The 16,241-nt window shown below is 34.1% G+C and overlaps 2 protein-coding genes across 12 annotated transcripts in view; both read left to right on the forward strand.

Moving 5' to 3' along the window:
• The first annotated feature begins 3,096 nt into the window (after positions 1-3,096).
• Positions 3,097-10,056, forward strand: LOC148624230 (uncharacterized protein CXorf65 homolog). 2 transcript variants are annotated; one of them, XM_088566825.1, is made up of 5 exons: positions 3,174-3,495; positions 6,848-6,934; positions 7,335-7,451; positions 7,979-8,065; positions 9,874-10,056. In XM_088566825.1, the coding sequence occupies exons 1-5, from the start codon at positions 3,471-3,473 to the stop codon at positions 10,026-10,028; spliced, it is 471 nt and encodes a 156-aa protein (XP_088422951.1). In that variant the 5' UTR covers positions 3,174-3,470; the 3' UTR covers positions 10,029-10,056. The 2 variants fall into 2 exon arrangements, with proteins under 2 accessions (XP_088422952.1, XP_088422951.1); XM_088566826.1 differs by lacking the exon at positions 7,979-8,065 and having other exon boundaries at positions 3,097-3,495.
• Positions 10,057-10,178: 122 nt separating this feature from the next.
• LOC148624231 (neurexin-1-like) overlaps positions 10,179-16,241 on the forward strand; it is a 96,531-nt gene continuing 90,468 nt past the window's right edge. For all 10 annotated transcript variants that reach the window (XM_088566808.1, XM_088566818.1, XM_088566820.1 and 7 more), the window contains exon 1: positions 10,179-10,841. The gene's annotated coding sequence lies outside the window, so the exon portion shown is untranslated. The remainder of the gene's footprint in view (positions 10,842-16,241) is intronic.

The following is a 16,241-nucleotide window of genomic DNA, read 5'->3' on the forward strand; positions in this document are numbered from 1 at the left end:
AGTCAATATCTTGAAAACTATAATAGATAAAAAGTAACTTTCATTTGATGAAATGATCCTTATGATAAGTACAACCAAATTCTTCTTTGAGTCAAATTTGTCAGACAACTTGTTAGAGTAACCGGTATTACCTTTGAAAAGAATAAATTTAAGGAGGTGAGCGATTCAGGCTCCTAGGAGCCTCTTGTTTAGTTTCTGTGCAATAACTTTAGATATAATCAACCAAATGTCATGACATTTTGAAATATCATTATTTGAGAATGCTAGAAAATCCTTACTATTAAAAATGGCGTCACTGGCCCCTACCATTATCCATAAAGGGGGCAAAAGAGATAACTTGTATGTTCATTTAAAATTGATGTAGAAGGTGTATTTCTCATTCAATAAACCCATTTGTGGTAAGTTAATGAGAATGCTCAATATACACTTCTGCTAGGTAGAGCTTGGGTAGAACGAAAGAATTTTCTGGGCGGAAATGTATGTTGAACATGCTTTAGGCACGCTCATCAACTACCCCACAGTTAAAAAATAATTCTGGCCCTCTTGGGCCTCTTAGCTTAAGTTTTTGCCTTGTATTTTGAAATTCATAGTAGTTTTTCAGTTGATGTATTGATCCTTATGATTAGGCCTGAAAAATCTCCAGTGGTATTATCCCCTCTCAATGAAAGATGACTGAATATTTTTGTTCTGCTTCCCTTAACAATATAGCCACTAAGATTTCTATTTTTTTCCGGTTGAGTGATTCAGGCTCTTTAGTGCCTCTAGTATTGAATGTTGGGTATTGATAGATATCTTACAATTGATTATGTCACAATTTGTACTGGTACACTAGATAAGATGAAAATTTTATTGAAAATTTTATTAGGTACCAAGGTTTGAAAAATCAGCTTTAAATTGAATGACAATAGACCAATTACATAAAGAAAAGCCAATAACGGTCTCTATGTAGATATCTTTTGTTGTTGTGTTGAAAGAAAATTTCATTACAAACATGCACAAGGATATGTTTACTTGATTAAATCTATTAGAAATTAAGCCAGGATGTAAAATTTTGTGAAATAATTTAAAATGATCAAGATGCAGATACCCTTTCCACAACCCCATTTTTAATATTGATAGAGAATGGCTAGGGTTCTTCATATACACTCATTCCAGACCGTATGTCTAACACCCTCCCATTTTGGTTTGAATTCGACTAAGACAACATTGCTTGGTTGTTGTTTTTTATATATTATTATTTTTTTATAAGTGTTTGTTAGCCATCAGTCCATGTTAGATCAGTCTTTGAGAGTAATATCAAGTGTTTGTTAGCCATCGGTCCATGGTAGATCTGTCTTAGAGAGTAATATAATCTCAGAATTGTCTTAAGTAAGAATAAAAACCTATGGTACTTAAAACATGATAGTCTTCCCATCATGCACAGGCAAAGTTTAGAGAGGCTTTCTGCTGTTCGTGGACGAAGAGGGATTTGGTGTGGAGTGTTTTTTTTTTTTTTCAAACGGAGATGGAGATATATAAATGCTACTAAGAAGAATTGTTTTACTTATATAAGTGCAAAATGTGTTAACAATTGATCTGTACATCATTGTTTTGAGCTCCACGGGTAGGGAGCTACAAATTCACCAGATTATAGCATAAATTCACAATAGTAAATACTTCCAGAGATCACCAATAGGTCTTTAAGTAAGCTCTGAAAGGCTCCGACAACAAAAGTAATAAAATCCATGGTAACATAACAATGACAACAAAATCAACATGAAGAGTAATATAACGACACAAAGATACATCTGCTGACTGACAGGCGTATGAAAAAAAAGAACTAGTTTTATAAGGCCTTATCCCCCCTTGATTATAGGTCAAGGATAAATTGAAACAACAAATTACTTGATAATACATCCAATGCTCTCTGTGGAATAATCCAAGTTACACCATAAAGACGAAATGAGATATTTACTTAAAGAACGAGCACAGTTCCCGAAACCTAGCTCAGAACATTAAAGAATGACAATACCATCAAAATTACCAGCATTAGTAATAATTGTCAATGAACTGGATTTGGAGTACTTGTAGTAACGTCATTTACTAAATAAGCAAGATTTGATGTAGTACTACTAATGACTTCATTGCACGTAGGGATGCAATTAGGGGTCGTATATTAATATTTCTGAAAACAAAATCGACGCAAATCTTTAGTTCAGGATTTGTTATGACAAAGTTATGGGGGTAATGTAAAAATAAAAGAACGTTTTAGGGGGATTAATGCTTAAAGCTTGGTAAACCCAGTGTTCTGAATGAAAATGCGGGGATAACCTTAGTAATTTTGTTCAAGTTTTACAACATGTGTCGTATAAAATTATGAAATAAGCTGATAAAACGCACTTAATACTTCTATCAACAAAAATGTTATTCTTGTAATATCATTGTCAATTCAATCGTAAGTTTATATAACAGGTATCTTTAGGACTCTTATGATGTTCAGTGCGCTATTTGAACACTGTCAATTCTTTCCCGATATATTATGTATATTTGTATTTACCTATCTAATATGAAGTTATCTCCAATAGAAATAAAGAAGAATGTGAAAGTCTTGATTAAAGATATGAACTGCGTTATTCTTGTGAGTTACCAAGTCTGTTCGTGTTGACAATTTGTACATTTTTAGCCTGTCAAAACTTTTTTTGAAATCCGAGGAAAGGCGTACTTAGCGTGCGCATCCCCTTAAAATGGAGAAAAGAAATACTTAAAATTCAAACTCTAGATATTTTTGCCTCACTTCTCGCCGTATTAATCTCTGTCTTCAATGTTATTTACGCCAAACCTATCCTGAAATTATGGATCTCATACCCGTTATTTTTTTTTTTACTTTGCATTGAGATTTGATCCAGGTTAAAGGAGTTTGTCATCTTGTTTTCTAACGGCATATAGTAGTGGCCTATTGAACAATGAAGCGTGCATTAAGCTTGCTTTATATATTTAAATGGCACTTCATTCGTCCACAAGTGTGTCGTTCTGATATCAAATAGATGGTATTTACTTAATATCAGCTAAAGTGGTTGTTCGTATTCGGAAATGATCATGAGGTCTACTGGAATTGAAAAGCTCCCACACGTGGAAACCTTTTATCTAAACAATACCGTTGGTTTTAACATCTGATATTGCTTCGTTACGACATTTAATTACAAATAAATACCAGTACTGCTAGTACATAGATTAAAATTTAATTATTGTTAATATTAAAGAACAGAATAATGCACTTGGTGAGATACTTATCTGCAGAGCGTACGAATAGACGGTCGATCAACATTGGTCGGTATCTGGTTGGTTGCCTGTGATATTACGTTAAATCCGACCATTATATATATATATACGTATTCTGTGAAAATTGTTATTTTAACTTTCTTTAATCTGTATTGTTGATTTGAAAGCGAGTTAAAAGGACTGGAGTTCATTATACACTCAGTGAGGTGGCAATGTTTGTCACTGTCAGATATGGGGGTAAGTCATTTCTACAATTTAAACATGCAACAACAAAAATATACATCGTAACAGTGTGGCAAAGGAGATAGACAAGCAAGGACTTTTAAGTTATATTCATTTTCGGCCTAAATTTTACGTCTATTCGTCTTAATATCACCTTGTCCTCATAATCCGTAATCCACTTCAAGCTGATACAAAACGACAGTATATTTTTACAGTGCGTGACCACTCTCAGGGAAAAAAAGTAGTAGTTGCATAACTGACTTATTGTTTTTTTTGGGTTTTTTTTTTTCAAATATCAATTTTGATTTCGCACTGTTTTACAGATAATAAGGTTTCCTTCCCTGTAGCGGGTCTGCTCTTACTGAGTAATTTTTAATTTCTAGGCTACTTTTAATGGTCGGATAAACTCGGATTACAAGTTTTACTCTTCATTCTGTCCTAATTTTAGAAGATATATGGGAAACAGCGTTTTATCGAGGACAACAAAAGAACGCTGTAAAAAACATTATGTGATGAAAAGTTCCCGTAAAACGTGCTAAGAAATATACAAAATACTGTATATATCATGTCTGCAGTTTTTGGAATGGCTGGTGTGGGGTTTTTTTTATTTAATACTGCGATGCAGTTGGATACACTAGTTGATGATAAAGACGCTAATAGAGTATTTCATTTTACTTTTGAATTGTTGTATGGGCGATAAATATATTTATAATCCAAAGTAAACACTCGGCTACTGATTACATACAGTTTAAGGACAAATCTCTTCACACCTGACAATTGATAAATTATATCGATGTATGCTACCTGAGAATATTATTATGATTTCAGATTAAACTTTTAATTGGAAATACCTCAACTGTTTCCAACTTTAATCCCAGATACATATTTTACCTTTTTTTCCTGATTGTTCTCCGAAAGTGTACCTAGAATTTCAGCTCCAACCAGGGTTAAAAATCAATAGGTTTTAGACTTCAGTAAAGGGTTCAATTAGTTTCTCAACCACCTTCTTAGTACCAGAAAGTATGGAGAAAAACCAATGTCAATGATACAGTTCAGTTCATTGTGTACCACCTTTCTCTTACATCATAAGAAAATATGTGTATTTCGTTTCTTGAACAGTTCAAATTATTTTGTTAGCATTGTGTTTCATTATTTCTGAAGTATTTTAAATGCAGTTGAGCTTTTTTGTTGAGTTATACAGTGGTGAAATCTTGTCAGAAATTATCTTTGAATTCTTCTCAAATCAATGCAATGTAACACGAAATTTCAGAAAATTTTACCACTTCTTACTTTAATGGGTATGATATTAAAAAAATGATATTCTATCATATCACTTCGTATAATACTTGTAGTTGTTTTGTAACTAAGGCCTGCTGTACCTCTTAAACTAAGTTTTGCCACACTGTTCATCACATTTGTATCTTTTTAATTGTCGATTTTTCTTACCGATCACCAGTCGAATAGAACCTTTTTAGTTGTCGTTTGTCGTACCGATCACCAGTTGTATAACACCCCTTTAGTTGTCATATGTCATACTGATCATCATTCGTATAGCATCCTTTAATTGTCGTTTTTTTTCCATACCAATCACCAGTCGTATAGCATCCTTTAATTGTCGTTTTTTTTCCATACCAATCACCAGTCGTATAGCATCCTTTTAGTTGTCGTTTGTCAGACCGATCATCAGTCGTGTAGCTTCCTTCAGTTGTCGTTTGTCATACTGATCATCAGTCGTGTAAGATACTTTATTTGTCGTTTGTCATACCGATCATCAGTCGTATAGCACCCTTTTAGTTGTCGTTTGTCATACCGATCATCAGTCGCATTTATAACATACTTTAGTTGTCGTTTGTCATACCGATCACCAGTCGTATTGCAGTTGAGCTTTTTTGTTGAGTTATACAGTGGTGAAATCTTGTCGGAAATTATCTTTGAATTCTTCTCAAGTCAATGCAATGTAACACGAAATTTCAGAAAATTTTACCACTTCTTACTTTGATGGGTATGATATTAAAAAAATGATATTCTATCACATCACTTCGTATAATACTTGTAGTTGTTTTGTAACTAAGGCCTGCTGTACCTCTTAAACTAAGTTTTGCCACACTGTTCATCACATTTGTATCTTTTTAGTTGTCGATTTTTCTTACCGATCACCAGTCGAATAGAACCTTTTTAGTTGTCGTTTGTCGTACCGATCACCAGTTGTATAACACCCCTTTAGTTGTCATATGTCATACTGATCATCATTCGTATAGCATCCTTTAATTGTTGTTTTTTTCCATACCAATCACCAGTCGTATAGCATCCTTTTAGTTGTCGTTTGTCAGACCGATCATCAGTCGTGTAGCATCCTTCAGTTGTCGTTTGTCATACTGATCATCAGTCGTGTAAGATACTTTATTTGTCGTTTGTCATACCGATCATCAGTCGTATAGCACCCTTTTAGTTGTCGTTTGTCATACCGATCATCAGTCGCATTTACAACATACTCTAGTTGTCGTTTGTCATACCGATCACCAGTCGTATAGCACCCCTTTAGTTGTCATTTTGTCATATCGATCAACAGTCGTATAGCTCCCCTTCGGTTGTCGTTTTGTCATGCCTATTAACAGTCATATAGCACATCTTTAGTTGTCGTTTCGTCACTGAATACTTTATAAAGTACCCCTTTAATTGTTGCCCTGTCGTATAGTAGAGTTCCTTCAGTTGACTGTTGCTTCGTCGTCAAGCTGATCACCACGTCTAGTACCCCTTTTTTCATTTGATGTCATGCCGAATAATACCCCATCAGCATTACTTTTTTGTGGATTTGTTTTGTTTTTTTTTTTGTCACTGTGTACTATGTAATGCCTCTTCAACTGTTGTTTCGGCTGTTTTTCCTCCCTGCTGATGGACTTACTACAGTCATTATGTAACCTGATCTTTCTGCCAAAAATTTCTAGAACTTTTAATAAATGAATAAATACTAAAAAATGAAAAGATGTGTACTTTGTATATCTTTCATACTTCTAACAAAAAAAACTGACGAAACATTCTCATTACCACACACAACCAGTATTCATTTCAAAAAGGCTGCTTTGTAAGGTTTACAATCTGTGACTTAGATGTGTTCGTCCCATAACCAAGCATAATTTCTGATAAAAGTTGCGCTTCTTTCTAATATTCAGGGGCAAATTCAGACACATAGAAAAGGAGGGATGCCAGTCGGGGTTTCTAACAAAAAAGGGGGGTACTGGGACATTATTTGCCATTTTTTGTCACATATGAAAATGACAATATCAATAAAAAGGAACGCCAACCCCCTTGCAACCCCCCCCCCCCCCCCGTTCTGGACCCGCCACTGATATTGATGTTTTCATTGTAGATGACCAAAGTAAAATATTCAACATAAACTGCAGGAATGACATTTTGCTTCATTCAATAAAAGAAAAATGTAGCTGTAATTTGAATGGTAAGATTAGATCATTTACTATTATATTGACCAGTCGCTAAAGGCTTCACTAATTTCACTGAGTAGAATTGTAAATATTCAATGAGTTCAGGTCAATGTTATAGCTACAGCATAGATATAATTTTAGAGTATTGCTTGTTAGAAACAGACTATAGTTGTGAACTTTTGGATTCTGTATGTATTGTTTCATGTTCATCCCGATGGGGTTGTCTTTTTGACATATTCACCATTTCCATTCTCATTATAGTCATAGTATACATGTACTATTACTCCAATTACGATATCCCAATGCAGTTGTGCAATAAAAGCCAAGATAAATCTTCGAATGTCCGACCAACTCTGAACTTGGGGAGAAAAAATGTTTATATCTTTATTTATCCAGTGTGATATTTACTTGCAGATATCGTAGAAGTATCAGATGAGAATGGCATCGTGAAAGACCTGAGGCAACATCCGTATGGATACGGGACAGACTACCTTAAGGAAAGAGAAACATTAATCTTACTCAAAGTGGAAGGTAACTGATGCGCCTAGGAAGTCTATCAAAGAAATTCCAACAAATTTACAACAAATAAATTCACACGAACGAAAAAATAGGGGCTCCGGATTAGGTACCCCTTTTCAGAACCTCTTCATCCGCTATGGTAACCTTTTCAAGTTTTCCTTCCTTTTTGCAAATGTCGGTACATTTTTTATATGAATCGGCATATGAACAAAATATGAAAACATTAATGTCATATTATAGATCATAAAGGCCAATTTCGGAGTTTTCTTGTTTTAACCACCCTTTTCGATCTCGCATGACCGGTCTGTTTAAATACTCCCGGTCCTAGTAAATAGTTATCACGATTAGTGAGTAAAATGAGCACTGTGATAATTTCTTGTAAATAATCGTGAAAAACATTCGATTTGGAAAAGTAGGAAGCCTTAGTAACATACACTGCAGAATGTTGTAGTAAACACTGAATTATAAAAAAAATATGATTGGTTTTAGAGTAAAAAGAGAGGAGTGCTTGTCTTTTAAACCGAGATCCTATTTTTTAGGTCTTTATAACGAAAACGACTATGACCGTTCTAAAGCATCGTACAGACCCTTACTTTTTGAGCTGGAAAATAACTTAGAATTTGTTGGTAAGTTGTGAAATGTACGAGAGGGCTCCTGAAATCAACTAATCACATATGTTTAAGTAAATTTATGATTTTGTTGTCATAAAACGTTGCATATGTATGTAAAACAATTTTCGACTGAAGAAGCCCTCATTTTATCCTCCCATGAAGAACTACATTCAAGCACAGGAGCTTGCTCCCACTATCAAATACTGTGAAAGTATCACTATTCACTGGGTACCAGTTTTCGTGGCTAGAAAGAACCATGAAATTTAATACCAACGAAAGGTTTATTTCCCAGTGACTTAATTTGCTGCATATGTCAAAAACGAATCTAAGAATAAACGGACAAGTAAATTTTCATTAATGCACGAAAATTGGTACCCACGAAAATAAATACCTTCACAGTATGCAGCCCCACTTATATATAACTTTATATACTATTGGGGCTGCATATTTAGTAGTGGGAGCAAGCCCATGTGATTCAAGTTTGCGCATAGGGGCTTGCTATCAAATATGCAGCCCACTAGTATATATAACCTACAAAAAGGTGATCCCAGATTTGGGGAAACCTCGCTTCAACTTATTTTTTTTATTAAATAAAATCGAATATATCACTATATAGTGCTCAGCTATCTCTTGACAAATGATGAATCTAATGTTTTGAGACGAATAAACACAGGTATTACCATCAAATACATCTAATTAAATCAACTTGATTTGAACATCAATATTTCTACAATCGCTTGTGGAACTATACTCCTACAACGTAAAGGTTGGAATTCCGTTCCTCCATAACCCATAGGGGGCACCAAATCAGAAAATAGGTTGCAAAACAACCTCAAGCATTGCTGAAGTAGTGGAACTGCGGCGGCCTTCAATCGCTAGACAAATGCTTCAGTACCATTCTGTGTAAGAATCAGGCAATGGGTGGTACATCATTACTCTCAACCTGGTCTTTTAAAACTGAAATATATTCCTTGCATCTAATCATGCAACTCTGTGACTTAGATTTTTTGCCTACTCACAGGGTAAAAGTGAGGGAAAACTTTCCTACCATTTTCCATGGTGCATTTCAACAAAATTTTGCCTATTAATACCTAACAAAGGCAAACTTTACAAACACTTTGATAATTATTTCTGGAGGTTCAGAGGCAATGCAATAAAGTGGTTTTTTTTGGGGGTTTTTTTTTATCATGTACCACAACTTGTTCACATTTTGCCTGATTCTTAGACAGAGAAGTACTTTATTGCGATCACTAGGAACACAACCCCCCTCTCCCGCTATCTATTGTCAGTCTAGCGATCTCAAGGTCTTAGTAGTTTCACTTTCGGTCCAAACGATCCTAGAAATATGGAGTTTGAATGTTCAAATTATAAGTATTGAATGGTGATACCTGTGTTAATTCATTTTATCCTTTGTCAGGTGATTGATGAACAGTAATATATATATAGTGATATATTTGATTTTGTTTGAAAAAAAAATGAGTTGAAGCGAGGCACCCCTGAATCTGGGATCACCCGATTGTAGGTTATGTATACTAGTGGGGCAGCATATTTGATTGTGGGAGCAAGCCCCTGTGGTCAACGATTGGAAGGAGAGCAGAAATAATTGTGACGGTGATACTTCGAAAGTATTAAGAAAAAAATAATGTATAATTGATTGATGTCATACTTGCTGTCTAAGTCGTTCCGACTCTTTTGAATTAAAACATGGATACCGCAAGTAAAGAGACTTCTACAATATACCTTAACTATCCGATACCCGTATGTGTATCCATCATAGAGTGAAAGCCATTCGAAGTTGTTTTTTTTTTCTTTTTTTTTTATAGAGACCCTTAACCCAAAGGTAGAGGGACAAAACCGTCCAATCTCAGCAAGATCTGGAGTTAATACGGCAGATGACCAGAAAAATTCTAAAAACAATAAAAACCAAAAACAGCAAAATAAAAAATCAGACAGAAAGGCAAAATCTCCCAAAAAGTGATTACCTACACGTATATAAATTTAGTTTACTTAATGTGTTCATTGTTTATTAAAATGACAAAATTTATATAGAATAAAAGGAGATAAATCCCCCCCCCAAAAAAAAAAAAAAAAAATGAGTTAATTAAATTCATTACGCATGCATCAGAAGACAAAACAAAACAAAAAAAAAGACGAAAACAACAAGTAGTTTCAGGATGACAAACCTTCCTGAACATCTGGATTTATCCTGTTCGCCCATAGACTTGAACGTTTAACCATGTACTGCAATGGCGTCCTCTGAAGTTTACCAAATGATTTATTGAATAATTAAGCTTTTAGCGAACTACTAAATGTCGGCTATTCATATAAGTGACTGTTTTGTCTGTTATGATAGAAAAAAAAAACTTTAAGTAATACTGTGATATGTTATACTACGGAAAGTTTTGGGATATGTAAAAGAGTGTTGCTAATATGTAAAACAAAAATTGATCAAAACATATTCAGGTCCATTAAAAAAGTAAAACTATGAGCGGCATTAAAAATCAGACCAAAAAATCCCGGCGAAGAACATGTCAACTGTACACGATGCTTAACATTTAAAAACAAAATTAAAAAAAAAATCTTAGACACGGATGTACCAATGAACCAATACAATTTACACTTAAATAAATATATGTCTAAATGATGAACTTGTTGATATTACATAATGTAAAATAATGTACCAAATTGAAAGTACCATCAATACGCAGTGAGATCTCTCTCGTGTGGTAATCGTTAACAGTGAGAGGAGTAGGCTGATACATAATTACTTAAAGTTTATTTCAGCTATCAGGTAAGTTCTTTGTCTATTAGATATATAGTTCCTCCTCGCGACTGATTTCTTCTCTTTAAGTACCACACACGACCCAGCTTCAAACGTTGAAGCTGCCCCTTAATATACCCCTCTATGTTGGATCTATTAAGAGCGGGCGCTCCGGTCAGAATTTCTTTTAATAACAATTTTCTGCGAGACACAGCTTAATACAACCACAGGGGTCGAAATCCGACGAAAGTTGGGGCTAGTATGTACATTACATTCAATTTTAATATATTTCTAATTTGGGTCGTCTTCAATTATTTGACTAAATTTAGGTCTCGGGTCCAGGTTTAATGTGTTTATAGAGCTCAAGAACTTTCAAAGTACGGCCAAATTAAAAAAGCAACAAGTTTAAACAAGTAGAAAAAAAATCAGATTTAAAACACGGAAAATCCATTTTATCATTGTTTTACCATGCGACTTAAATGGCCAACCCGTGATAAAACAATGATAAAATGGGGTTTCCGTAATTTATTTGGATTCCAATGTGACTAGTTTCTTCATATTTTTAAACTGACGCAGCCTATGTGTTGCACAGATTGCTAGTTATATGTTTATCACTTTTTACCATGGCTGTGGTCTAAAGAGCTTTCAAGCACGACAAATTAGAATAGAACAACTGCAATACTTCAAATTAAATGAAAATCAAACAAAGAACAATGGGAAAAAAAACTTCATGGGTGGTTTATATTCACCATATCAAATAACCATGTGAGTTTAATTTTGCTGAAATCTAACAAAGTTTAATTTTGGACTCCATGGACCTCCGTGTGTCCAATTTCGTAAATATAAGTCAAAGGACTTACTCTATCGAAGAATCTCATTTAACAATAAAAAATAATTTGGGATCCTGATTTTGACAAACTTGAAAACGAGGCCCAAGATCAAATTAATACTTCTGACTTGTATTGAGACTTATACTAAATCCAGCCACATCAGCAAGCACTCGTTCCTGCCAGTGAGAAACTAAACGTCAACTTTTGTATACAATTCTACAGCTAAACAATCTGAATTTAATTGGAGTAAGATACAAACATTATCTAATCTTATTATTTCTGCTCACTAATTTAATTACAACGAAACCATGCGGACCAGAAATAATTAACTCGAATGGTAGAAGTTACAGCACTTGTCTTGAGGTTTCCAATTCACAGTTCATTTTGAAAAAAATATTAGTGTTTGCGTCATTTTCCTGAACAGTAGAAACTTGCCTTTTCCCGTAGCAATAAACAATTATCGTCCCATATCATTAGTTCCTATTAAAAGTGACGGAAGAACGTGATAAGTACATGTTTAACCTTATTTCTTTTAATTCCTGGATACATAACTGTAAACCAGCTTTAGTTTAGTAGACGATTTTGAAAGCTCTTGATGATGGCAAAGCAGTTACATTTTTTTCTGTGATATCGGTCGATCATTTATTAGCACTTGACACACAGGTCTTTTATTTTAAGCTAAAAAGAATAGACATACGAGTGGAGCAATTTGGATTATTTGAAATCTACCATGAATGTTGCTATTAATGACAAAATCGTCAGGACTACCACTGGTTCAATGTGACCTCCTATCTTATTCCTTATTTACATTAATGATATAACTCAAGAAGTACACGGCAAAATAAAGCCATTTGCTAATGATACAACAGTGGATATTGTTGTACAAAATGCATATGAAGCTGTTGAAAATTAAACATTGAAGAAGAAAACAGTGTTTGGTAAATTTCCATCTCAGTGAAACAGAAGTAATGACTATTTCGATAAACCATTATAAAAACCACTACGCCCATCGATTTATATGAACATTGTAAGGTTTCAAATGCGATCATATCTGAGATTGAGAATGAAATGCGGTTCGCCGTCCATACAAAACCCGATGGAAAGTATAATTCTTGTTTCTGTGGTCATGAAAAAACTACAGCACACTTCCCTGGAGAATGTTCATATGATTTAATGCAACAAGCTTTGGATTAACTGCAATTTAATTATCTGAAAACATTAGCTTACCCGTTGAGGTCGAACGCTGAACAATTTGGACAAATATGGACACAATATTTTAACCTGGTATAGCTCTGAGTTTAATAGCTGACGCAGGATAAGACTTAAGTTTGATCGAAAGTGCATGGTCAAATAACTTATTTACTTGCAGCAACACTTTAAGAAGATTACATGGACTGATAACAAACCGACGGATTTCTAGTTAGTTTATACATATTTTATTTGCAATAAACAAAATGAATCAGACACAAGTAAAATAATAAACTTATGAAGTCCTCTCCTAAAATAATAACAATTACAATTAGGCATACAAATTCTCTAGTGTTATTTAAGTTTTACAAAATTAAAACGAGACAGTAAAAATATAATATTAGGTGATATGATGTGATGTTATGTGATGTGTACCAATTTAGCTCATGCAATAAGGAATCTCTTAGTGCTTTTAACAAAGGAATGTACACGGTCCGACACAACCGCGTATTGTTTTTCCGGTAGTTTTTCTGCAAGACCAACAAGTCGATGTAGATCTATATTGCAAAATCCAAGAACATACTGTAGATTGCTTATCAGTTTGGTTCTTGTATTGTTAAAAAGAGGGTATACACAAAAAGTAATGGTAAACAGACTCGTTTATATGACCACATTGTCACGAAGGACTTTGTATAATATCAATTCTATACAAGTCAAAATTTAAGACGGATGAAGAATTACGAAGTTGAGTTATCAATATATTTATTTTTTTTGGTCGTAGCAAAAATGTTGAGGAACAATTAATTTATCACTGGTGTTCAGTAAACACGATTTTTTTTTGTGCCTGGGTCTCTCATGATTTGCTGTCTAGTTTGTTCCACTCGACTATTGTTGGTGGGGAAAAAAAGATTCACGAGTCACCGACAACCTACAAAAGGGACCGATGATATCTTCACCATTCCGAAGCGGATATACTGTTGTAGATTGAATCGTCGGTGGCATTAGATCTTGTGAATATTCTGGTGCCATTTTATCATATGTTTTATGAAATAAAATTTTATTTCTTACATTTTCGTCGATCTTTCTGGTTATTCCTATCCATTTTCACCATATACTTGCTCCGATTTGGTGAAAATCGGTAAGCCAGTTATTATTCTAGCAGTTTCGATATGACTTTAATCGAAAGTGAGCAAATACAACTTTCGAAAATGTCTGTCGTGAAAAAAAAGGAAGGATAAATTTTTATTTGGGGTCAAAGGTCAAATTTATTTAACGAAAATTATGTTGAATTTTAAACTATATAGGCTCTTATTTCATTAAGAGATCTAAGAGCTTTCAAAATTCTCCTAATTATTAACACCCCTCGCAATTTGAGATATGCAATTTTAAAAATTCTCGCCCTTCTTGTTGTCTAAATTAGCAAATTTTATAAGAAAAGGCGAACGTTCCAATTTTCGAATTTGAAATGCTTCAGTGCTTTGTATCATTAATATATTTAATTGTATTTGAAGGAAAATTTTGACACCATACAAAAGTAGCAACGAACACTTATCAAAACTATAAAAGAAGCCCTGCCACTTTTACAGCTCCCCTTCATGAACATCTAAATATGATACCCATTTTTTTAAAAAAATACCTTAGAATTTGAAAATTATTATTTTGATAAATTAAATGATAAGTACATTTTTACTTTAAGTAAATTTAGAACTAAAAATCACCATTTACCTATAGAAAATGGAAGATGGAGAAATAATCCTAGAGAATTAAGACCATATCCAACTCTGTAATTCAGGTGATATGGAGAAGAGTTTCATTTTCTTTTTATATGTCAAAATTTACAAAATGATAAAAATAAATGACTTATATATATATATTAGACGACCTAATTGTCTTAAATTTTCCGTATTGGTGAATTAAAAAACGTTTCAGTTTTAGTTCAGCTGTGTAAAATGATTAAGATAATCAACAATAAGTGGTAACCACCAGGATAGAGTTTATATGCATCATCAATATTATATATATGTACATTTAATATATATTTGGCAAATCTCACTTCTGTATGTTATTATGTATCTCTAAACCATTGTACCCATTGTATCATTCTGTACCTCTATACCACTGTAACCATAGCATCACTGTGCTGTGTATCTCAGTACCACTGTACCCATTGCATCACTGTGTATCTCTATACCACTGTATCCATTGCATCATGTGTATCTCTATACCACTGTACCCATTGCATCATTATGTATCACTATACCACTGTAGTCATTGTATCAATACCATTGTAATTTTGGCTTATGAGAGTAAAGATAAATACTTGTAATTCAACCTCAAATAAAAATACACGATCTGACATGTGCCCTAAATGGAGGGTGGCTTATGAGAGCTTTGTTTTGCCTAGCATTCGATGAAAATAATTGTGGACGGTAATGCATTTCCTCTTTCGCGTGAACTTGCTGCTTTGAAGACAAAATTTATTTTCTTGAAATATTAATACTACATGACGTTTTGGTTGGGCCAATGAAATTTTTTTTATTGTTGCCCATTTGTTGATACCCCTGTTTGCTTTCAAATAAAGTTAGCTGACGTCATGGTACATAATACTTAAAATATCTATATCGCATTGCTTAAGAGTAATCAAGGGAACCAAGATTATAGCGGTCATCAAAAGAATGTAATCCAGGGACAAAGGCCAAACATGAAAAACAGGCATACACAACAAAGAACATAAAGTAACTAAAATCATACATACAAAGTAACAAAAGCAAATGGGTAACTTGGACTCCACTAAAAACTGGGAGCATGGACCAGGTGCACCGGTAGGATAAGCGTCCTCAGCTTTTCTAGAAACACCCGCCGAGTTGCTCATAAAAAGTCTGGGGTAGACGAAAGAGGAAAGGAAAACTATGACACGTTGAACAAATCAGTTTTCATGGCACAGGTGGATACACCGTAACGATCCACAAGTTCATGATGACGACCATAAAACTTTTGTAGTGATGACTTCAATCTTGTAGCAACATAACTCTGCTCCAGAAGCCTATTTGTTAGAATTCTAGCGCGATACAAAAAGTCTGCGTAGTCTCGGCAAGCTCGGGCAAAACGTATGGATTGTGGTATGAACACTCCATACGCAGGTGCTGAAGGGATTAATAATGACATAAATACTCGGTCCGTGGTAAAACAACAATAAAAAAGTGTTTCCGTTATTTGTTTCTATTCTAACTGGACCAGTTTCTTCATATTTTTTAACAGAAGCAACCTATGTGTTGCAGGAAACACTGGTCATATGTTTATAACCTTTTTTACCATGGCTGCGGTCTAAAGAGTCTTGAAACACGTCATATTATAATAGCTCATAAACAATGACGAAAAATAACTTTCGTGGTATACATACCCTGTGGCCATG

Source organism: Perna viridis, chromosome 2 (genome assembly GCF_037379345.1).
Source record: "Perna viridis isolate PV_CMFRI_1.1 ecotype Kerala chromosome 2, ASM3737934v1, whole genome shotgun sequence".
NCBI classification, from domain to species: domain Eukaryota; kingdom Metazoa; phylum Mollusca; class Bivalvia; order Mytilida; family Mytilidae; genus Perna; species Perna viridis.